At 35.0% G+C, this 25,777-nt stretch overlaps 1 protein-coding gene across 15 annotated transcripts; it reads left to right on the top strand.

The window, feature by feature from the left end:
• Positions 1-19,885: 19,885 nt before the first annotated feature.
• On the top strand, positions 19,886-23,510 carry LOC130951785 (uncharacterized). Of its 15 annotated transcripts, none has more exons than XR_009074092.1 (5): positions 19,886-20,291; positions 20,387-20,473; positions 20,673-20,796; positions 21,166-21,320; positions 21,467-23,510. XR_009074092.1 is itself a non-coding variant. In XM_057880518.1 (5 exons), exons 1-5 carry the CDS (start codon positions 20,229-20,231, stop codon positions 23,241-23,243), a joined length of 294 nt encoding a protein of 97 aa, XP_057736501.1. In that variant the 5' UTR covers positions 19,886-20,228; the 3' UTR covers positions 23,244-23,510. The 15 variants fall into 15 exon arrangements, 6 of the variants coding, with proteins under 6 accessions (XP_057736501.1, XP_057736499.1, XP_057736504.1 ...); XR_009074099.1 differs by having other exon boundaries at positions 20,668-20,796; positions 21,207-21,320; XR_009074098.1 differs by having other exon boundaries at positions 20,668-21,320; positions 21,467-21,529; positions 23,232-23,510.
• The last annotated feature ends 2,267 nt before the right edge of the window (positions 23,511-25,777 follow it).

The following is a 25,777-nucleotide window of genomic DNA, read 5'->3' as shown; positions in this document are numbered from 1 at the left end:
TCCTTATATTCTTCTTCCTTGCTATGGAATGAGAAAACTTGGACACTATCACAAGTGTGTTGCCTTGCTCTTTATTTTGATATTCTATTCTATGAAGATTTATGTTCTGTTCTGTGAAAGAAAATGCATAGAAATTTAGTTGTTAACCCTTTTGAAAATTGAAGCCTCTTGTGTTCTCTGCTTTTTCTACTTAAGTTTAGTTTTCCAATGCATAGTTTATGGATTAAATTAATGTCAAGAGCCTCAGAGTTTGATGTTGTCAACGTGATTCTTGAGGAGGGACCAATCATCCTTCATATTTTTAGTATATTCTATCACTTGTTTTCACATGTTAGTAAATTCCATGTGGAGAGAAGCTTTCATGAAGGCATATAAGGCCATGGACAAAGAGCTGAGGTCTCATCCGAATCTGGATTGTTTCTGTAGTGGGAGCACAGCTGTAACCATAGTAAAGCAGGTAGCAGCTCAATGAGTAGTGCATTCAATTGCTGCATATACTTCATTGCTTCTTTTCACTGACATTTCTATGTTGTTCACTTTCCAGGGATCAATTCTGTTCATGAGCAACATAGGGGATTCCCGAGCAATCATGGGATCCAAGGACAGCAATGACTCCATGGTGGCAATTCAGTTGACAATTGATTTGAAACCTGATTTGCCAAGTTAGTTTTGTCATCATTGTTCATCCTTTCTTAGTTCAGTCTATGTTTTTGCTTTGAGATAGCTTATCTGAATTTTTTACAGGGGAAGCTGAAAGAATCAAAAGGTGTAAGGGCAGGGTATTTGCCTTGCAAGATGAACCAGAAGATCGAAGGGTGTGGTTACTTTTTGATGATACACCTCGGATGGAGTAAGACTTTCGAAAATATATCTGCTTTTATTTGTTCTTGTGGTCTCAGTTGCCACAGTAATGTTACAATTATCGCTAAAGTCTCTCAGCATAGAGCATTTGCAGCATTTTCTGTTTCCTAGATGCATAATTTTTTCTTGTTTTGTAGTTTTGGTCCATGTGAAAGTCATCAAATCAAAGTAACTTAGTTTAAGCTATGTATTACTTGCTGTAGGAAAATTTTGCTATGCATAATAGTTCTACCCATGTAAGCAAGAAAAGCATGTCATTCTCATCTATGTGTATGTTTACCTTTGTAAGTAAATAGACATATGATATGGTGAATTTGAATCCAACACTTGAAAAATTTTCACTAGTTCCTGTGTTTCTTTTTAGGCTACTTATGCTTAATATCCATCTTGGTATTTTGTGCCGGTCTGGGATGTGATAAGCAATGAAGAGGTGGTTGAGATAGTATCCACGGCACCAACTCGAGAATCAGCAGCAAGGGTTCTGGTGGATTCTGCGGCCCGAGAGTGGAAACTCAAGTATCCCACGTCAAATATTCAATACACGGGACATTGAAAATATTCAATACAATTTCTATGTGAATATTATTGAACTATTATTAGGTACTGAATCTATTGAACATCAAATCAATTATTATCTTCTTCATTTCAGGCAATAGAGGTGCTATCCAATGCTCAAAGTTCAGTTCCAATAGTTTTCCTAGTTACAGATGGAACTGCTGAAGATGAGAGACAAATTTGTTCTGTGGTAAACATCATATGGCAGATGGAGAGTCAATATGCCCCCGAATTTACACTTTTGGAATAGGTCTCAGTTGAAATAATCTGTTAGGCTATGACATTCTTTTTGTTCAAAAAAAAAGGGTTAAATCGTCTTAAGTTCTTTTTATTCTTCATTGTATGTATTATCACACCTTAATCAACCCCAGGTTCATTTTGCAACCATTATTTCTTGAGGATGCTAGCTGTGATTAGTAGGGGACTCTATGAGCTTGCTAAGCGCTCTGACCTCGTCTCTCGCTTTCCCCAGCTGGACCAACTCATCACTGCACTCACTTTTCCCGAGTGATTACTCATAACTACTCATAATGCTGCATTCCACCTCCTATTTAAATAAATAAATAAATGAGTGCTTTCCAGCTTTGTATTGAACTGAAGAATCTCTACTCTCAAGTGTTGGACTCGATTAAAAAAAAATGAAGACTTGAAACCACGTTCTGAAGCTCGTTATTACTTATCAACCATCGCAAGCACTCAGTATCAATCAAATATAAAACGATGAAGGCAAAGAAATAGAAAATATTTGACTGGAAAATGACTCTTGTGTATATTCATATTCTATTTTTGCTACGAGTGTAGAATTAACTTTCTATTGCATGTGTAATATATGGATATACATTGCCAGAACAACTAAAACTATACTATACAAAGAGAAATTTTTTGTGCAATAAAATACAAGAACCATCATACAACAAAATACAGGTAGCTTGGATACAGCTCCTGGAGGAGTATTTTCAGTCGTTGCTAAAGCCAACACCTAAATGTGGGAGTAAAATTAGGAATAATGGACAAGAAAAAGATTAGTCAATGATAGATTGGGATCAGTAAATTAGGCTGTAAAAGGCATTTGATTCATCCAAGACAGATTCCTATAATGATTTTAGATTCCACAAACACTAAATCTACCAACGTAGCCTCATAAGATAACAAATATAACAAACACAAACTCTGAATGGACTTAGAAACATAGGTAATCCAGAACTAAACATCTTTAATACACAAAAAACGGCAGTCATCACTTCCAAACATCTGGATACAGCATCTAACACATGCTCTTGAACTTCTCCATGGCCCTGGGAGCTGCAAAGAACAGAAAATCTACTTAAGCAGCTGTCTAAATATAGGATGCATAAATTCTGAGATCCACCTTCCTGAGATAGGGAGCACCATCCATGCTGACCTTCACAAAGTAGAGCGGCCAAACCAGGTTTTCCATCCACTTCATCATTGTTCTTTGATGCGGTTGCCATTGAATTTCTCCTAAATGATCTTATAGGAGGCCAACCAACAACCTGCGCCCTGCAATACATGAGACCTTACCACATTAGAAAAACAAGAAACACATCAAAAATTAATTGTTAAGACCTTCATCCAACTTCATGTTTCTTTCACAAATTGTATATCCATGATCCAGCAGGCTTTACTTACTTAGAAGCTGGGGCTCTGGCACTGGCAGAAGGACCCGTATGGCTATTTAGACCAGTTCTATTAGCTGCACATGGCTGTTCTTGTAACACCTTTGGCATTTTCTTCGTCACCGTAGGCTGTACACCAGAAGATCTAGGTGAAAACATTGCACTTATTGCTGTATTACTAGCAAACTTCCCCTGCATCAAATATGTAGTGATGAGTCAGATTCATAATCAGCAGTAAATACTCTTTTACTTGGAGAATTTCTCACCTAAGAAAATTCATCTATGGTATCAGCAAAACCCCTTTCTAAAGCTTAAGGTAAAGAACATATTGCCAGAAAATAGAAATCTTATATGCTATTAACAAAATCAACAAAAGCTGATACCGAAAAGCTGATACCGAAACAACTAAGTTTCACTAAACTTTCAGTATTGTATGCTTAAGGTAAAGAACATACCTTGGTTACTCGTACATTCTCTGGTAGCTTCAAGGATCTACAGAAATAAATAAATAAATTTCAAAAGAGGAACTGCAAGAAAAATGGTGCAGTCCATCCATAACTACCACAGATGGGGCCCTTTCTAAAAGTGCAGCACTGCTGGCAGCAGCTGCGAAAATTTTTTCTTATTGTAGGCTGCCACAACCACAAAGTTCTGTTTCAGTTTGCACTCAAAAGATTTCTCACAAACACAAAGGATAAGTATATAGTACTATGCTGTAACACAGAAAATTGAATAGAAACACTATAATGCAAAAAATCTATAATGGCCATAACATAATTACCTAACTCACCCTAACCATTCCTTATTACTAAAATGCAAAAGTACCTGCCTCCACAATATTTGCCATATGCACTTCAGATTTTTAACATAGTAATTGTTGTTACCATAACCACTGCGACTGAACTTAAAATATAGGTTAGGTTCAATAATAATGAAACAATTGCTACGAAGATCATGTATAAATTATTATAAATAAAAAAGAACAATATATATCTAAATAGTCCAAAAACAGTAATATATAAATTATTATAGACTTAAATATAAAGATAAAGTGTACTTCAAACAAATTTAAAATGGCCTAATCAATCCATAACTTAACTAAATAAATGTTTTCTTAAAAGACACGATTACGATTAATAAATTTTTAACTAGAGGCGTCTCAAAATCCTAAGTTTAAAGGACAGACTGCTGCATCTTTTTATTCCAGTCAGCAACAGCAAGATCTTTTATCGTATCCCGCTTCGGGTTGTGCCATTTGTACACTAAATCCACAGCCAATTGCATTCTTGAGTAGTCATTGATAACCTAACAGACATTAACAATGATATTATTTAATTAAATAAACCCAAAAAAATAAACATTATAAAATCCATAGACGATTTTCCTACCCATGGCTTATTGACGCCCCAATAGTGATTGAGGATCATCCATTCAGCGACCCAAATACCACAATCATTCCTTCAAGACAATTCAAGGCACACATTAACAAAGCAATATTATAAAAGAACAAACAGCCAGAAAAATTAACTTGTACTCTGAAAATTCATATATCTAAACTTACGACTTGGCTTTTTGTTGTGGGACAGCTGGCTCAGAGAATTTATATTTAGAAAATTGAAGGTTTTCATGTGAAGGTGTTTCTTGGAAGTTTTTGTCGGATACAAACTTCTCAAGATAAGTTAACACATCATCAATGACACCCTTACGCACTGTCATCGATGTACAGCCCTTGAATGAGTCCATATACCTCACGGTCTTATAAAGCAGATTAACCACTATGAGAAACCAATGATCATTAAGGTGAATTGGCACAAAAATCTACAATATTCAAAAAATAATTTTTAATAAAAATAGCATTGAAATATTAATATTCCAATTAATTGAATGTTGACCAGAATTAACGAACCTCATGTAAACCGCCGAGGTCTCCCATAAAGTTATCCTTGATGTATTTCATTGTGCCGGAACATTTCTGTTTCGAACTTAACACAATTTGCTACATTGCATATTGAACTAAGTGAGGAATCTTATTATATTTATAAATTAGCTAGGAAGATATATTTATATTGAAGAGTAAATTTTGAATTGCAAATAAACTTACAGAGAATGTCGGTGGCAAAAACCATTGGGTCCTTAATTTGATATTACTTAGCCCAAATGGCCCTTTGGTCATCATCGAACAAACTAAGGTAAGGACCTATGGATTAAAGACAATCACGGTTATGCTACACTAATTCAAATTTTATAAATTTGCAAGCATAACAAAGAAATAATGCTGAAATAATTCTTACATCACCAATTATTGGCTTGCCGAGCATAATAGTCAAAAGAGTCTCGCGTGTGCCCATACAATGATCGTCTGGGATAAGCACTTCCCTTAAATCATGAAAAAGAATATTATACTATGGTCTTAGAAAATATTAAAAAAATAATTACATGACAAATCAACAATTCAAATGAGATTTAAATTAATTTTACTTACTTTGGATCTAAATTGTTTCCAAAAATGTAAGCAGCAATGGCCAGCTCATATTCAAAAAATTTCATCTCTTTAGTTGGTCAAAATAAAAGGTCCAAACACTATAAAAACAATGTCAACATTAATTATTTAGTCAAAAGTGTACACACAAAATTCTATTAATAACAATGTTATCCTAAAGACCGAAACTTACATGTGGCATGTCATCTCCGTCCATGTTTGGATTGAAATGATTGTAATAAAGCCATGAACATCCTAGAGGAAGTTTCTTCCCAAAATGTAATTCTTTCTGCAAATCCAAAAAATATAACAATTAATTTAAGAAGTAAGGCAAATATGAAAGATATAACAGAAAATTTGGTAATGATGTTAATGCTTTGATTATCACAATATAAATGATGTTAATGCTTTTTTTTAAATTAACAATAATTAAAAATAAAAAATAAATTTTGACATTTGTTAAAAAAATATAAAACCTTAACTTCAGAGACTGGTAATGAGCGGATAATTTATACGCTTTTTGGCATTGTTTTTAGGTAGTTTTTAGTAAGTTCAAGCTACTTTTAGGGATGTTTTCATTAGTTTTTATGTTAAATTCACATTTCTGGACTTTACTATGAGTTTGTGTGTTTTTCTGTGATTTCAGGTAATTTCTGGCTGAAATTGAGGGACTTGAGCAAAACTCTGAAAAAGGCTGACAAAAAGGACTGCTAATGCTGTTGGAATCTGACCTCCCTGCACTCAAAATAGATTTTCTGGAGCTACAGAACTCCAAATGGCGTGCTCTCAACGGCGTTGGAAATTAGACATTCAGAGCTTTCCAGCAATATATAATAGTCCATACTTTATTCGGAAATTGATGACGTAACTTGGCGTTGAACGCCAAGTTCATGCTGCTGTCTGAAGTTAAACGCCAGAAAAACGTCATGATCCGGAGTTGAACGCCCAAAACACGTCATAACTCGGAGTTCAACTCCAAGAGAAGCCTCAGCTCGTGAATTGATCAAGCTCAGCCCAAGCATACACCAAGTGGGCCCCGGAAGTGGATTTATGCATCAATTACTTACTCATGTAAACCCTAGGAGCTAGTTTATTTATAAATAGAACATTTAACTATTGTATTAGATATCTTGGGACGTTTAGTTCTCAGATCATGAGGGCTGGCCTCTCGGCCATGCCTGAACCTTTTACTTGTGTATTTTCAACGGTGGAGTTTCTGCACACCATAGATTAAGGGTGTGGAGCTCTGCTGTACCTCAAGTATTAATGCAATTCTATTTTCTTTTATTCAATTCTCTCTTATTCTTATTCCAAGATATTCATTCGCACCCAAGAACATGATGAATGTGATGACTATGTGACACTCATTATCATTCTCACTTATGAACGCACGTGATTGACAACCACCTCCGTTCTACATGCAACCGAGCTTGAATGTGTATCTCTTAGATTTCCCAACAGAATCTTCGTGGTATAAGCTAGAAAGATGGCGGCATTTATGAGGATCCGGAAAGTCTCACCTTGTCTGTGGTATTCCGAGTAGGATCCTGGGAATCCGAAAAGTCTAACCTTGTCTGTGGTATTCCGAGTAGGATTCCGGTAATGAATGACTGTGACGTGCTTCAGACTTGCAAGTGCTGGGCGTTAGTGACAGACGCAAAAGAATCAAGGGATTCTATTCCAGCAGGAGCGGGAACCAACCAGTGATTAGCCGTGCTGTGACAGAGCGCGTGAGCGTAGTTTTCACTGCGAGGATGGGATGTAGCCTTCGGCCAGTGTGATGCCTCCAGACGATTAGCCATGCGAGTGACAGCCGCAGAGGACCATTTTCCCGAGAGGATTCAATGTAGCCATCGTCGAACGGTGAACCCCTATACACAGCTTGCCATGGAAAGGAGTAAGAAGGATTGAGTTGAAGCAGTAGGAAAGTAGGCGTCCTTGAGCCATACAGTATCTCCATATGCTTATCTGAAATTCCCACCAATGAATCTGCATAAGTATTCTATCCCTTTTTATTTTCTGTTTATTATTTATTTTAGAAAATCCATAATCAATTGGTTTAATCTGCCTAACTGAGATTTACAAGGTGACCATAGCTTGCTTCATACCAACAATCTCTGTGGGATCGACCCTTACTCACGTAAGGTTTATTACTTGGACGACCCAGTACACTTGCTGGTTAGTTGAACGGAGTTGTGAAAACAACCGATGCCATAATAATGATTTCATACAAGTACAAAAGAACATGGATCACAATTTCGTCCACCAAGTTTTTGGCGCCGTTGCCGGGGATTGTTCGAGTATGGACAACTGACGGTTCATCTTGTTGCTCAGATTAGGTAATTTTCTTTTCAAAATTCTTTTTCAAATTTTTTCTTTTATTTTTCGTTTTTCTAAACATAATTTTCGAAAAAAAATAATAAAAATACAAAAAAAATCATAAAATCATAAAAAAACCAAAAATATTTTGTGTTTCTTGTTTGAGTCTTGAGTCAATTTTAAAGTTTGGTGTCAATTGCATGCTTTAAAAATTTTTCGAAAATTTCATGCATTCATAGTGTTCTTCATGATCTTCAAGTTGTTCTTGATAAGTCCTCTTGTTTGATCTTGATGTTTTCTTGTTTTGTGTTGTTTGTTGTTTTTCATATGCATTTTTTGTTTGTTAGAGTCCATGCATTAAAGATTTCTAAGTTTGGTGTCTTGCAGGTTTTCTTTGCATCAAAAATTTTTCAAAAATATGTTCTTGATGTTCATCATGATCTTCAAAGTGCTCTTGGTGTTCATCTTGACATTCATAGCATTCTTGCATGCATTCATTGTTTTGATCTAAAAATTTCATGCATTGAGTATTTTTGTTGTTTTTCTCTCTCATAATTAAAAATTCAAAAATCAAAAAAATATATTTTCCTTATTTCCCTCCAAATTTTCGAAATTTTGGGTTGACTTGGTCAAAAATTTTTAAAATTAGTTGTTTCTTACAAGTCAAGGTCAAAATTTCAATTTTAAAAATCTTATCTTTTCAAAATCTTTTTCAAAAATCATATCTTTTTCATTTTTTTTATTTTCGAAAATTTAAAAAAAAAATTATTTTTTCAAAAATCTTTTTCTTAGCTTTTATATCTAATTTTCGAAAATTAGCTAACAAGTAATGTGATTGATTCAAAAATTTGAAGTTTGTTACTTTCTTGTTAAGAAATGTTCAATCTTTAAATTCTAGAATTTTATCTTTTAGTTTCTTGTTAGTGAAGTAAATAATTTCAAAATTTTTGAATTAAATATTTTTTATCTTTTATTTGATCTTTTTCAAAAATTTTATATTTTTTCAAAATTTGATTTCAAAATATCTTATCTAACTTATTATCTTCTTATCTTTTTAAAATTTTGATTTCAAAACTTTTTCAATCAACTAACTAACTTTTTGTTTGTTTCTTATCTTTTTCAAAACCACCTAACTATCTTTCCCTCTTCAATTTTCGAAAATACCTCTCTCTTTTTCAAAAATTCTTTTTAATTAATTAATTGTTTTAAATTTTAAATTCAATTATATTTTATTTTTCGAAAATTACTAACCCACTTTTCAAAATTATTTTCGAAATTTCCTTTCTCTTTTCTTCTTCTATTTAATTATTTAATTACTAACACTTCTCTCCACCTCTCTTCATCCAAAATCCGAATCTCCCTCTTCATTCTTCTACCCCTTCTTTTTCTACTAACATAAAGGAATCTCTATACTGTGACATAGAGGATTCCTCTTTCTTTTCTTGTTTTCTTCTCTTTCATATGAGCAGGAACAGGGATAAAGGCACTCTTGTTGAAATTGATCCAGAACCTGAAAGGACTCTGAAGAGAAAATTAAGAGAAGCTAAATTACAACAATCCAGAAACAACCTTTTAGAAATTTTCGAACAAGAGAAGGAGATGGCAGCCGAAAATAATAATAATGTAAGGAGAATGCTTGGTGACTTCACAAAGCCAACGTCCAAGTTTGATGGAAGAAGCATCTCCATTCCTGCCATTGGAGTAAACAAATTTGAGTTGAAACCTCAACTAGTTGCTTTAATACAACAAAACTACAAGTTTTATGGACTTCCATCTGAAGATCCTTACCAGTTTTTAACTGAGTTCTTGCAGATTTGTGAGACTGTAAAGATGAATGGAGTTGATCCTGAAGTCTACAGACTCATGCTTTTCCCTTTTGCTGTAAGAGACAGAGCTAGAATATGGTTGGATTCACAACCTAAGGATAGCATGGACTCCTGGGATAAGCTGGTCACTGCCTTCCTGGATAAATTCTTTCCTCCTCAAAAGCTGAGCAAGCTGAGAGTGGATGTTCAAACCTTCAAACAAAAAGATGGTGAATCCCTCTATGAAGCTTGGGAAAATACAAGCAGCTGACCAAAAGATGTCCATCTGACATGTTTTCAGAATGGACCATATTAGATATATTCTATTATGGTCTCTCTGAATTTTCAAAAATGTCATTGGATCATTCTGCAGGTGGATCTATTCACCTGAAGAAAACGCCTAAAGAGGCTCAAGAACTCATTGACATGGTTGCAAACAACCAATTCATGTACACTTCTGAGAGGAATTCCGTGAACAATGGGATACCTCAAAAGAAAGGAGTTCTTGAAATTGATACTCTGAATGCCATATTGGCTCAGAACAAAGTGTTGACTCAACAGGTCAACATGATCTCTCAAAATCTGAATGGATGGCAACATGCATCCAACAGTACTAGAGAGGCAGCTTCTGAAGAAGCTTATGATCCTGAGAACCCTGCCATGGCAGAGGTTAATTACATGGGTGAACCTTATGGAAACACCTATAACTCATCATGGAGAAATCATCCAAATTTCTCATGGAAGGATCAACAAAAGCCTCAACAAGGCTTTAACAATGGTGGACGTAATAGGCTGGGCAATAGCAAGCCATATCCATCATCTTCTCAGCAACAGACAGAGAATTCTGAACAAAACACTTCTAATTTAGCCAATGTAGTCTCTGATCTGTCAAAGGCCACTTTCAGTTTCATGAGTGAAACAAGATCCTCCATTAGAAATCTGGAGGCACAAGTGGGCCAGCTGAGTAAGAAAGTCATTGAGACTCCTCCCAGTACTCTCCCAAGCAATACAGAAGAGAATCCAAAAGGAGAGTGCAAAGCCATTGACATAGTCAATATGGCCGAATGCACAAGGGAGGAGGAGGACAAAAATCCTAGTGAGAAAGACCTCCTGGGACGTCCCTCAAGCAAGAAGGAGTTTCCTATTAAGGATCCAAAGGAATCCGAAGCTCATATAGAGACCATAGAGATTCCATTAAACCTCCTTCTGCCATTCATGAGCTCTGAAGACTATTCTTCCTCTGAAGAGGATGAAGATGTGACTGGAGAGCAAGTTGCTCAATACTTAGGAGCTATCATGAAGCTGAATGCCAAGTTGTTTGGTAATGAGACTTGGGAAAGTGAACCTCCCTTACTCATTAATGAACTGGATACTTGGATTCAGAAAATTCTACCTCAAAAGAAACAAGATCCTGGCAAGTTCTTAATACCCTGTACCATAGGCACCATGATCTTTAAAAAGGCTCTGTGTGATCTGGGGTCAGGGATAAATCTAATGCCACTCTCTGTAATGGAGAAGCTGGGGATCATTGAGGTACAACCTGCCTTGTTCTCATTACAACTGGCAGACAAGTCATTGAGACAAGCTTATGGAATAGTAGAGGACGTGTTAGTAAAGGTTGAAGGCCTTTACATCCCTGCTGATTTCATAATCTTAGACACTAGGAAGGAGGAGGATGATTGCATCATCCTTGGAAGACCTTTCCTAGCCACAGCAGAAGCTGTGATAGATGTCAACAGAGGTGAATTAGTCCTTCAATTGAATGGGGACTACCTTGTGTTTAAGGCACATGGCCATCCCTCTGTGACAATAGAGAGTAAGCATGAAGAACTTCTCTTAGTTCAGAGTCAAGAAGAGCCCCCACAGTCAAACTCTAAGTTTGGTGTTGTGAGGCCACAACCAAACTCTAAGTTTGGTGTTAAGATCCCATATCCAAACTCTAAGTTTGGTGTGGACAACTATACAACATTGACCTGATTACCTTGTGGCTCCATGAGAGCCACTGTCAAGCTATTGACATTAAAGAAGCGCTTGTTGGGAGGCAACCCAATTTTATTTATCTAATTTTATTTTATTCTATTTTATTGTTATTTTGTGTTTTATTAGGTACATGATCATGAGGAGTCACAAAAAAATCATAAAAATTAAAAACAGGATCAAAAATAGCAGAAGAAAAAATTCACACCCTGGAGGACGCACAGGCTGGCGTTCAACGCCAGTAAGATGCATCTGGCTGGCGTTCAACGCCAGAACAGAGCACCATTCTGGCGCTGAACGCCAGAAACAAGCAACATTCTGGCGCTGAATGCCAGGAATGTGCCCAGAGAGGAAAAACTGGCGCTGAACGCCAGTAACAAGCATGAAACTGGCGTTCAACGCCAGAAACATGCTTTACATGGGCGTTGAATGCCCAGAATGTGCACCAATGGGCGTTTACACACCAGAATGGTGTGCAAAGGCATTTTACATGCCTAATTGGTGCAGGGATGGAATTCCTTGACACCTCAGGATCTGTGGACCCCACAGGATCACCTCAGGATCTGTGAACCTCACAGGATCCCCACCTACCTCGCCCTCTCTCTCTCCATTCATGGTCATCCCTTCTGTTTTTCATTCACCACCCACATTTATCCACTCTTCCCTATACACCCCACCTACCTTTACAATTCAACTTCTCCTTCCCACCCAATCCCACCCATATAGCCGAATCCATCTCCCCTCACTCTTCTCCATTTTCTTCTTCTTCTTCTCTTCTTTCTTCTCTTGCTCGAGGGCGAGCAATGTTTTAAGTTTGGTGTGGTAAAAGCATAGCTTTTTTGCTTTTCCATTACCATTAATGGCACCTAAGGCCAGAGAAACCTCAAAGGGAAGACAAAAGCTTCCACCTCTGAGTCATGGGAGATGGAAAGACTAATATAAAGCCGTCATAGCTCAGTGGTAGAACATGTGGCTGCAAATCAAGAGATCCCTGAGATACCTCAGGGGATAAGTTGTACTCCACACAAATATTGGAAGCAACTAAGGGGAGGAACACCAAAATTACTAGGAATCATTCAACAGAAGCAAGGAAGAGACATAGAGGAGCTCAAAGAGCACCATTGGACCTTCAAGAAGGCGCCACCCTCACTCAGGTGGATTCATTCCTTGTTCTTTATTTCTTTCTGTTTTTTGATTTTTAATATTGTGTTTATCTATGTTTTGTGTCTTTATCTCATGATCATTAGTATGTAACCATGCCTTAAAACTATGAATAAATTCCATTAATCCTTCACCTCTCTTAAAAGAAAAATGTTTTAATTCAAAAGAACAAGAAGTACATGAATTTCGAATTTATCCTTGAATTTAATTTAATTATATTGATGTGGTGACAATACTTTTTGTTTTCTGAATGAATGCTTGAACAGTGCATATTTTTGATCTTGTTGTTTATGAATGTTAAAATTGTTGGCTCTTGAAAGAATGATGAACAAAGAGAAATGTTATTGATAATCTGAAAAATCATGAAATTGATTCTTGAAGCAAGAAAAAGCAGTGAACAAGAAGAAAATGGCAAAAAAAAAAGAAGGAGCAGTAGAAAAAGCCAATAGCCCTTAAAACCAAAAGGCAAGGGTAAAAAGGATCCAAGGCTTTGAGCATCAATGGATAGGAAGGCCCAAGGAAATAAAATCCAGGCCTAAGCGGCTAAATCAAGCTGTCCCTAACCATATGCTTGTGTCATGAAGGTCCAAGTGAAAAGCTTGAGACTGAGTGGTTAAAGTCGTGATCCAAAGCAAAAGAGTGTGCTTAAGAGCTTTGGACACCACTAACTGGGGACTCTAGCAAAGCTGAGTCACAATCTGAAAAGGTTCACCCAGTTATGTGTCTGTGGCATTTATGTATCCGGTGGTAATACTGGAAAACAAAGTGCTTAGGGCCACAGCCAAGACTCATAAGTAGCTGTGTTCAAGAATCAACATGCTTAACTAGGAAAATCAATAACACTATCCAAAATTCTAAGTTCCTAAAAGAAGCCAATCATTCTAAACTTCAAAGGAAAAAGTGAGATGCCAAAACTGTTCAGAAGCAAAAAGCTACAAGTCCCGCTCATCTAATTATAATTAATATTCATTGATATTCTGGTATTTATAGTATATTCTCTTCTTTTTATCCTATTTGATTTTCAGTTGCTTGGGGACAAGCAACAATTTAAGTTTGGTGTTGTGATGAGCGGATAATTTATACGCTTTTTGGCATTGTTTTTAGGTAGTTTTTAGTAAGTTCAAGCTACTTTTAGGGATGTTTTCATTAGTTTTTATGTTAAATTCACATTTCTGGACTTTACTATGAGTTTGTGTGTTTTTCTGTGATTTCAGGTAATTTCTGGCTGAAATTGAGGGACTTGAGCAAAACTCTGAAAAAGGCTGACAAAAAGGACTGCTAATGCTGTTGGAATCTGACCTCCCTGCACTCAAAATAGATTTTCTGGAGCTACAGAACTCCAAATGGCGCGCTCTCAACGGCGTTGGAAAGTAGACATTCAGAGCTTTCCAGAAATATATAATAGTCCATACTTTGTTCGGAAATTGACGACGTAACTTGGCGTTGAACGCCAAGTTCATGCTGCTGTCTGAAGTTAAACGCCAGAAAAACGTCATGATCCGGAGTTGAACGCCCAAAACACGTCATAACTCGGAGTTCAACTCCAAGAGAAGCCTCAGCTCGTGAATTGATCAAGCTCAGCCCAAGCATACACCAAGTGGGCCCCGGAAGTGGATTTATGCATCAATTACTTACTCATGTAAACCCTAGGAGCTAGTTTATTTATAAATAGAACATTTAACTATTGTATTAGATATCTTGGGACGTTTAGTTCTCAGATCATGAGGGCTGGCCTCTCGGCCATGCCTGAACCTTTTACTTGTGTATTTTCAACGGTGGAGTTTCTGCACACCATAGATTAAGGGTGTGGAGCTCTGCTGTACCTCAAGTATTAATGCAATTCTATTTTCTTTTATTCAATTCTCTCTTATTCTTATTCCAAGATATTCATTCGCACCCAAGAACATGATGAATGTGATGATTATGTGACACTCATTATCATTCTCACTTATGAACGCACGTGATTGAAAACCACCTCCGTTCTACATGCAACCGAGCTTGAATGTGTATCTCTTAGATTCCCCAACAGAATCTTCGTGGTATAAGCTAGAAAGATGGCGGCATTTATGAGGATCCGGAAAGTCTCACCTTGTCTGTGGTATTCCGAGTAGGATCCTGGAAATCCGAAAAGTCTAACCTTGTCTGTGGTGTTCCGAGTAGGATTCCGGTAATGAATGACTGTGACGTGCTTCAGACTTGCAAGTGCTGGGCGTTAGTGACAGACGCAAAAGAATCAAGGGATTCTATTCCAGCAGGAGCGGGAACCAACCAGTGATTAGCCGTGCTGTGACAGAGCGCGTGAGCGTAGTTTTCACTGCGAGGATGGGATGTAGCCTTCGGCCAGTGTGATGCCTCCAGACGATTAGCCATGCGAGTGACAGCCGCAGAGGACCATTTTCCCGAGAGGATTCAAAGTAGCCATCGTTGAACGGTGAACCCCTATACACAGCTTGCCATGGAAAGGAGTAAGAAGGATTGAGTTGAAGCAGTAGGAAAGTAGGCGTCCTTGAGCCATACAGTATCTCCATATGCTTATCTGAAATTCCCACCAATGAATCTGCATAAGTATTCTATCCCTTTTTATTTTCTGTTTATTATTTATTTTAGAAAATCCATAATCAATTGGTTTAATCTGCCTAACTGAGATTTACAAGGTGACCATAGCTTGCTTCATACCAACAATCTCTGTGGGATCAACCCTTACTCACGTAAGGTTTATTACTTGGACGACCCAGTACACTTGCTGGTTAGTTGAACGGAGTTGTGAAAACAACCGATGCCATAATAATGATTTCATACAAGTACAAAAGAACATGGATCACAATTTCGTCCACCAACTGGTAATCCACGCTTTTTTCCTTTGCACCTCGGTGTCTTTTTTTTCGTTACTGGCTCGTCACCCAAATACATTGCAGGGTTGGCATCAAGAAAGCGCTTCAAACTGTCTGACGGTGGTGTAACAGCTGGAGCAGTATTCGAAAGCTTGACACCATGACTCTCAATTTTTGATGAAGAACCAGCCGTTTCCACAAACTTTGGCAGAACCGTTGTTATTCCATCCACAACATCTTCGCGTATCATCGCTAACAGTGCATCAGCAACATCCTTTCCAAGCTTCAAGATGCCATAAAATAAGACACGCATTACTAAATAATAAGGTAACAACATAGCAAATCTAGACATCACAAAAGATAACTACACACATGTTTAAAAAAACTTGCTAAAAAAGCAATTACCTTCTCATCCAAAGCAGAAAAGTGCATGTTCGATTCTCCCTTAGAAGTTACAGAGGCTGTCGGTGTTTGCTAGTCAAACCAAATAAATTTCACTATTGATATTAGAATTAAAGAAAAATAGAAGATAAAAACAGATTACAAAAGATTGATAATCATATTTTTTGTTTAACAAAAACAAGTATGATTACCTTACTCATCCTCTTTGCTCCACCAGTTTACTGTGCCTGAAAAAAAAAAAGAGTGCTTAGTTTTAAAACATCAAGTAAAACGCTATTATTTATAGCGATAATAAACAAAATAGGTGCAAAAATCTAATTTTATTAGAAAGTTTTCCTAATAAATAATAACAATATTCTAATTTCAAATCTGATATTCAAAATCAAATTCAATCTAGTAATTTTTTTAAAAAAATCCTCCAAATAATAAAGTTAATCCAATTTACGATATCATATTCTAATTAAAGATTTTATATTGAAATTCTAATTTACCCATTTGTTATGAGAGTGGCCTGCTTCCACGAATCTCCACCGTTGCTACGAGAAATCACAAACCACCACTCAGGAATGGTGAAAAGAAGGGACGAAGAGATGTGGCTGCAATTGTTACGCGTAGGCTGTGTTATCTCTGTAATCTCAACAGCAGTGGCTGCAATTGTTGAGGTAAAAAGAAGGCACGAAAGAATGTCGGGAGGCATTGGGGATGCGAGACTTGGAGAAGAGAATAGAAGACTGTCGCGATGTGGGGAGGCAATGGGAATGCAAGACCGGAGAAGAGAAAATGGCAGCGGTGATGGTCAAGTAGAGTGGGGATTCAGAGATCTAAGAAGTGAATGGAAGGGGAAGGAAAAGAGGAAAATGTGAAGCAGAAATGAAGAAATGAAAGAGCATAGAAGAGAAACAAAGAGCGCAGCAGTAGGGTTTCATAATTTCCCAAATAACTAATGCATTTTTTTATTTATACATTTATTTTAAAATTAAATTAAGACAACTTTATTATCATTTAAAATTAAATGCTAATAAATAAATATAATAATAATAGAATGAAAATAGTAGAACATTTAAGACTTATATTTTTAAATAAATCAAATTATATAGTTAATATTAAATAAATTAAATTAAATATTTTTGTCTTATTTATCAATTATACTACCAATTTATATATTAATATTAAATAATTATTATTATATTAAATTATTTGATATTTGAATATCTAAATAAATTAATTATTGGATATGATATTTTTTATTTTCTTTCTAATTTAAACTTTAATATGGATACAAGATAGATAAACCCTTATATTATTCGGAGAAAGATAATATTCTAATATACTACTAATTATACTAAATATAAATTATACTATAATTGTACAAATAATTTACTCTTCATTTATTAGGTGTGTGAATATGTGGACTTGCATATCAGATCTGTATATACATATTCACGACTGATCGATTTAGATAATTAAACATAGCGATTAATATTTTCTTAATTATAATTTAGAGTTAAATATTAATGAATAAATATAACAAATACATACAAATGAATAAAGTATTTTTTTATTCAAAATTTACATCTAAATTATATATTTTTGTTAATTATTTTTAAAAAATTATGAAAAGAACTCAATTCAATTATAACATACTAATTCTATCTAACATTTGACATTGTAAAATCCTATAATCAAATCAACTTAAAAATATGTATAAATCTTTACAAAAAATTGGCAACATTAACTTAAAATATGTATAAATAATTATAATAACAAAGAAATAATAATAATAATAATAATAATAATAATAATAATAATAATAATAAGTGGGCTATAGTTTACATATACATTCGAAATTTTAAAAAATTAATTTTTATAAATATTATAAAAATTATTCTCACTTAATAATTTTTATATTAAAGGTTTTTTTATAATTAAATATCTCTGATAGTTTTTTATCGTATTTTTTTAAATTGAATCTTACACAATTTTTGAATCCAGTGATACAAATGGACAAAAACTCTAACTTCAGTCGTACAGTAGAGAAATAAAAATCTTGAATAGTTATACTTTAAGCATGTATTGATGTCATTAAGGTATAATGTAAAAAATGCTAACAAGTAAAAATCATAATTATAGAAACCAAACCCAAAACTATTACCTTTTTTTTTTAAAGAATATAATATTATAACAATTAACAAAATCTCATATTTTTAATTATCATTTTTATTTTTATTTTTTTATATATATTAATCTTTTTTGTAAAAAGTCAATAATTTTAGGTTATTTTTTATTTCTTTCTTTCTTTCTTTTAAACCTATTTTTTTCTATTTTTCTATCATATTCAAGAGACACATATATTTTTAGAGCATTGATAAAATGGTCTCTTTAGATTGGTATCCATCCTAGATCAACAAAAAATTTATCGCATCCGACAATCACACCGATCCTTTTAGAGTGTGGATCTTATCCGATGCGATGACAGTGTGGATAAGATAATATTCACCATTGTTTTCATCAGCGCTTATGTTAGATAAGGTTTGAAAGAGCGACAGAGACTGAGAGACTGAGATTGAGAGGCAGAAACTGAAAGACCGAAATTGAAATAAGTCTCAGTATTATATTTGGTGTAAAGCGGAAGACAGAGATTATATAAAATAAGAATAAAGTTTTAATTTAATTTATACACAGAGTAAACTTGAAATTAATTAATTGAAATGATGATATTTTAGGTGTATAATGTTATTAAAGTTTCAGTCTTCGTCCCACCAAATTTCAGTCTCATGTCTCCACTTTTCGGAAGTACTTCTAAAATTTTGGGAACAGATACTAAAATTTTAGTACTAGTTTCTGATCTAACAAACATGATATCGAGTCTCAGTCTCCCAGTCTTCATCCTAGATACTAAAATTTTTGTTTTCTCTTTTTCTTACTTTGGCTATCTTTTCTGTCATAAAAAAGATCTTAATTTTCTTTCAGTACCATATTAAATTCACATTAATATATAAGTTCAAATTAAAGTTTAAAATCTGCCATCAACATCATCACTTTAACTTATCAAACTGTTAATGAAGTAAGTTCGAGTTGCCTATCGTTCTTCCTTAACTCAATTATAAATCGATAAACAAATCAAATTCATGATGTCACTATATTAATACAACAATAGTTTATCATTATTTTATTTTAATACTTGATTAAATATTTAAATTTACATTAATTGCTATTATTTTATTTTAAATTTGATCCTGAATAAATTTATTTTCATTAGCTATTGTTACAAAAATAATTCTAATGAATATACTCTATTTAAGTGAATTAAGTTATTAAACATAATATTTAGATCGAATTTTGAGAATAGAATAATATTTTAAATTTTATTCATACTTCAAAATCTCGTGATTAATGTAATTTACATAGTTATACCGATATGTTGTTTCCTAATGTATTAGATATGATACGATTTTATTCTTAGATCTTTATTATTGCATTAATCAATAATTTTTTTTAAATCTTAAAAAATTTTATACTTACATTCAAATAAAAATTTTCACTTGTAGTTGAATATTGGTCATTTTTTATAAAGAAAAGGTATATATATCTTAGATTTCATATATAGTTAAAATTGATTATATCATTAGAAAAAGGAAAGAAAAATTTGACATAAAAACTATGTGATTTCATTCTTAAAAATTGATCATCATTCAAAGAAAAAAAAGTAATTAAGAATCTCAATTAATAATCTATGATTTAAGTAAAACAACACAAAATTGATATATACACTAGCAAAATCATTAGATAAGAAAAGGATTCTTACATTAAAAATAACTGATTTTCCCTCAATTTTCCAAAAGCAAACTCATACACTTAGTGAAATTTTTGTCCCTTCAAAACTCACACTTAGTAGCCTTCAGAAACCCTCTCACCATCAAAGAAGAAACCTCAGTGAAATTTTTTTGTCTCTTTTTCAATTTTCCTTTTCTCCAAAACACTTCGTTCGCGAAAGTGCGACACTCAGCTCATCACCCTGATCATCATATCGCACTTCGCCACTCAGCTCATCACCTTCGCCCCCCACTCAGCTCATCACTTTCGCCACTCTCCGTCGCCACTCACCGTCGCTCCTATTCTCCGCTCACCATTCACCACTCAGCATTCACCACTTGCCACTCACCATCGCTTCTATACGCCCTTCTGCATTGATCGTCGCTGCATGCTCCCCATCGTCGTCTCTGCGCTCGGCATCGTCCTCTCTGCGCTCACCATCATCGAGAAGGTATGTATTGAATTTCCGATTTTAGGGTTCCGATTTTAGTGTTTTTAATTTGGGATTTGGTACAATAATTTGGGTGATGATGTGTTGTGGCGCAGGTGAACTCGTGGACTGTAGTAGGAATAGGAGGCTTTACTGTTCGTGGACTTCGTGTCGTAGACTTCACGATTCTCTTTTCATCGAAGGTGAGTTTCTCAGAGAATGTGAATTCTAACTTCATAGTTTCGTGAATTGAATGGATGCTTTGCTCTGTATTCTCTCTGGTTTTATTATTGCATTAGGGGCAAAGATTTTTTGTTCTTCTATTGTGTACGATTGAATTTGTGCTATAGAGTTCATGTTCTTGTTATGTAATTTGTATTAATGGAATCCAAAACAGTGCAGGGGCATTTGAGTTTTGAAATACTTTCAATTCTTATTATTAGTCTTCAATATGTAGTGCAAGATCACTTGGAGGATTTTAATTGGTGTTGCCATGGAATATGTAATCCGACAGCCCATTCCAGAGGTAAGCAGCACTGTATTTCTCAAAATTTGGAGGTGAAAAAGTTTTTGATTGATGCACTAATTTATGAAGTTTTATTCCTTAATTTGTCTTCAATTTTTTAAAACTTTTGCTTCAATTTACTTGTGTAACTTGATGTATTCTTGAACTATGTGTTATGTGCATTGGTGGAGATTTTTCTACTTGTGTTCAGTGCAGTAAATTGCCAGTCCTACTTGTATTCAGTGCTGTGAGATTTTGCTAATCAACATGTTTGCTAGTAAATTTAGAAGTTCATATAGTTCTAATTTCTACTGTGTTGTGTGCCTGTGTCCTTTCTCGACATCCATTTGTTGACTTATTTTGGTGTTGCATGTTATTTTGTGCTTTCAGTTGATTTCCTGAGATTTTCAATTTCTGCTGAGTGTGATTAGGTGATTAGGGTTCCTAATCCCCATTATCAAGAACAAAACACATAGCTCAAGTTGTTGCAGCTGGGCTCAATCTTCCTTTTGAAGAAGGCCCCCAGTGTAATGTTAGCCACTCAGGTCCAATTTCTGCAAGGAAGGCTATTTAATTTCACTGCCTGCTTCATAATATTTTTAGCCCTCAGTTATAATCTTTCTTTTATTCTCTTTCACGTATATCTGTTTTGATTAATCAGTTGTCACTTGAAGTCCATTTTACTGTACAGGTAGTGGAAGATCTCTGTGAGTGCTATTTTGGTCCTTCATTTGAACTTCTTTCACATGATAAGGTAAGTGAGATGTTTAACGGCACTTTTATATGCTCTGCTGATCACCCTGTACCACCATAGTAAAATTGCCAATTGAAAAAAAATTTATGCTATACTCTGTAATTAAGGTTAAATTTAATTAGGATTCTATATCACAATTTCATATTTAATTAGGGTTTTTCTATGTTTGGTTCAATTTCTGCCGTGCTGTCTGTGTTAGAAGCTTTCTTGTGCAGAATCGCATTTGAGCGCTGCTTGTTATTATTAGTGTTGAATTCTAATTTTGTTCTTTATTCAATTTGTCATGAATTGACTTTGGTTTTATTTGATGGTTTCCTGTGGTTCTGATTTTATGGTTCAGTGAAATTTGAGAGGTTTGGGATTCCGATTTAGGGTTTTTATTTGGGGGTGTTAGCTACTGGATATACCACTGATAGGAATTGGGGGTTTTAGCATTATACTGCATGATCAATGCCGAGCAGCAGACTTTCATTTTCTCTCAGTGACATTTAATCGGAAAAGAGGAGAAACTATTAGTAAGTGTAGCTTCTGCTAAAGAGCTTCTCTTCAAGTGGTATTTCAGGGTAACTCAAGAGCTTCTCTTCATCTTTATATTCATATTTGGACGGCAAGTACTAAACTTTACCATTACAGACTAACTGTGATGCAAAATGCATGCTTCCATTTGGATTAAGTTAAAGGGTACTTCATTTTGTACCTTTATCTATATATGCTATACCTGCATGCAAATGGGCGTTGAATTCTTTGGATATGCATGGCTTAGTTAGCATTTAATTGGTTCAACTGTATGGACTCTTGAAATATATTAAAAATATATATATGATTTTTTTTCCTACCCAATTGCATAGGCAGTCAAATAATGCACACTTAGGAAATAGTTTCTTTTTGATTCCGTGGTTTATTCTTCTTAAGTGACTTGCATAATACATATTAGTGTTTTACATGTAGAAGATCAAAGTTTGTGAGATTGAGGGATTGTCAATAGACTAGAATGTATTCATAGCTTCTCCTAACCTGATCAAGCATGGTGGGGCTACAGATTTAATATGGTTTAAGGTATCAAGCCCATGAACTCCAAGGGAGAAGCTTACCAAATAATGCTATCAACCTTTTTCCTGCATGATAATGATGATTATTATTGCTGAACAAGTTCTCATGAAAAAGGATTGGTATAAGAAGTGAGGACCTAGAAAATTCATTGGAGTTGTTGATAAAGGGTTGTAGCATGTCCCTTTCATTTGCATTAATATATATCATTCATTTTAACTTGTGCCGGTCATATTTGGGATGTTTGTGTACAAGGCTGCAGTTCTAGTTCAAGTTAATAGAGACAATGAAGACTTGCAATCAGTATTTCCAGAAAATGACTTACTCAATTGAATGATATTTTATTTGAAGGGAAATGAAGAGAGCTATAACCAAAGCTATTCACCAGAAGATGCAGCTTTCATACGTCCATTTTTATTTTGTTCATTCCAATTTAAGATTCCGATCATAGTTCTCTATTAATGAACTGAGTTTGATTGAGTTGCAAAAGTAATATATGTAATGTAATATGAATGCAGGCAATAATTAGGGGTGTGACATGGCTTCTACATTATTTTTGGAATGTACACAATTAGCATGTTTATTTGATTCTCGATTTGGTAATGAATTTGTTTGAAGTTATTTATTATGATGATGAATTGTTGATTTGCTGCAGATTGAGCATTAAGATCCAGTTGCATCTGATGCATTCCATGAATGGTAACCGCCGATGATTTAGATCGAGTCTCCATTTGGAACTAGGAACACCGCCAATGCTGTAGTCGGATATTGGTCATTGTATTAATAAGTTTCCTATAAAAATAAATGACTACTAGGTTTTTGTATTGTTCGAATGTACATCTAGTTAGGTAACAACAGAAATATTTAAAACTGATGCGATCGCTCTGTAATTTCCAGGTAATTTCCAGTTATTATGAGAACTAGTTGTATTTTAGTCTTGAGTTTTACACTTTTACTTTTATGTAAAATAAAGCAATCTCTAATTTTGTAATCGCTCCTATTTTTTTCTAAACGCGATTCTTGAGTAATCGTCAATACACCGTACAGCTTTTTGTTTAATCACACTTGAAATCTTATAACTGATTGAATTGAATTCCCTTTACATGATTTAACAAATTAAAATATTCAAAGTTTTACACTAGAGCTTTAGGCCAGAGGCTACGAGATGTAACTAAATAACTATACTCTGATTGAATGGAGGCACTTTCGCCATATTTCGTTAAATTCCTATATTTCGTTAATTGAGACCAGTAAAATTCTTTATTATAGATAATTTTATACTCCATAAATACAACATATCATCAGCTGTGACCGAGTTGTATCTCAGAAAAATGAGAATATACCTTTTTGGGAGGAAAAATAGAACAAATTTACAACGATAATTCCTCCATATATGTTATAACAGTCATGTCAGCAGATGTAGACTGTTTCCTTGGATAGAAAAAGAGCGGCAAGGGTATTTTTTTCCTAACTATATCATGCTAACATGCATCCACTATTTGCCACTCATGAAATGACAGCCTTGTCCAGAGTCACTGTCAAAAGATTGAATTCACGTCCCAGAGACCAAGTTAGATCATTGTGGGCATCAATGCTTAAGTTGTATTCCTTGAACTGGCCGTTGTAAGTTATTACAGACATAATGGCCCTGGAAAATTGGAGATGTCGATAGTTCAACAAGCATATAGGTACCATAAATTAATTGAAACTTGGTAAAGGCAGAAATCGTTAACAATTGAATTCCACATTCAGTTCAATGAACAATTAGTTTGAAGTGACTATACTATATAGCTACTTAAATAGTTCTAAGTCTTGATTTTCATCTAACTGACCATAGTTTGTGTTATTATATATAAGGAATTTGATAAGAACTACCTACAGAACCTCAGACCATTATAGTATTAGTCCTACATGACCAAGAAAAGACTATTAAGTCCTACCAAAAGTTGTACAAAAAGAACTACAACAAACCTTGTGCAACAGAACAACATCTTATAGATTTGAGAGGTATATCATGCTAAGAATTATAAGCAATCAGGTTAAAAACTAATAGACATCTGCAGGATCTCTGTTTAAGATGAAGGTCAAAACTCAGTCTTAGGACATATGTCAAAAGCAAACAATAAACACCAGGGAGACGGGCATCAATGGGATAAAATATAGACTAAAAAAGTGTAAACAATCGCCTTAAAGACTAGAGGAAGCTTAGAAAAAATAAGAAAATGTTTTAACCAATGAATCATATGTATTTAGCTCATGTTTGTAGCAACCAAAGACATGTAACAAATAGCAAATCATCGAAAAGAATGAATAACCATGCAGATCTGTCCTGCTCTAAGCATAACTAAGCATGATATTACACAGTAAATCATCGAAAAAAGGAGAAATATTAATTTCTAGCAGCGATCTCCCTTTAACATTCGTTTTCATGCACTAAGTGATTATTTAGCAAGACAACAACAAATTCAAGGTGCAATCACTAATATATTCAACTCACATTTCCAGCAACAAAAACATTTAGTTAAGTAATTATTTGAGCATGACAGCAACAAATTCAGTACAAAATTCATCTTAGTGATGATTTTAAGCAACAAAAAAACTAGCTCAACAAATTATTCAAGGTTCGGTGGTAATAAATACTAACAAATTCACGACAATGATGATTTTCAGCAAAAATAAAAACTAGTTCAGTTATATTTTCAGTAACAAATTCAAATGCAGTGATGAATTAGGGCAACAAAACTGAAAAATAAGACTAGAGAAACTTATCGGAAATCACCAAATCGGGGATCAGCTTCTGAGTTGGGCGAAGGAATCTGAGGGCGGGGAGGAAGCTGATGGCGAGATTCAAAGTATGAAGAAGACAACGACGACCAACCTCGGGACCGGCTACTTCTGCCGCCGGAAACGACAAGCGCGAGAAGGCGCACGACTAAGTCCGAGACGGTGAGGAGCCATGGAGCGACGACAGTGACGACGATGACCACCAGTCCCGGGTCTGGGTGCTTCTGCCGCCGGCGACAACGAGCTCAGGAAAGGCGTGCGAGTGCGACTGAGTGCGAGATGGTGACGACTGGCGACACGGAGAGCGACGAAAACCTTGAGTTGAGTGCGAGACCCGAGATGAGAGAGGGAGAAAGCTTGAGATCGCGATAGTGAGCAGAGAGATGAGACGAAGGAGATGAAGGAGATGCTGATTGC

This window comes from Arachis stenosperma, chromosome 9, assembly GCF_014773155.1.
Source record: "Arachis stenosperma cultivar V10309 chromosome 9, arast.V10309.gnm1.PFL2, whole genome shotgun sequence".
In the NCBI taxonomy this organism is placed as follows: domain Eukaryota; kingdom Viridiplantae; phylum Streptophyta; class Magnoliopsida; order Fabales; family Fabaceae; genus Arachis; species Arachis stenosperma.
Note: the sequence above shows the minus strand (reverse complement) of the source record. Positions and strands in the feature narration are given on the sequence as shown.

Bases quoted from the DNA above. Each gene is read 5' to 3' on its own strand.
- LOC130951785 (XM_057880516.1), top strand. From the start codon at position 20,229: ATGCTCCCCATCGTCGTCTCTGCGCTCGGCATCGTCCTCTCTGCGCTC. The intron at 20,292-20,386 runs GTATGTATTGAA...GTTGTGGCGCAG, and splicing joins CGCTCACCATCATCGAGAAG to GTGAACTCGTGGACTGTAGT. The intron at 20,797-21,466 runs GTAAGCAGCACT...TTTACTGTACAG, and splicing joins TCCGACAGCCCATTCCAGAG to GTAGTGGAAGATCTCTGTGA.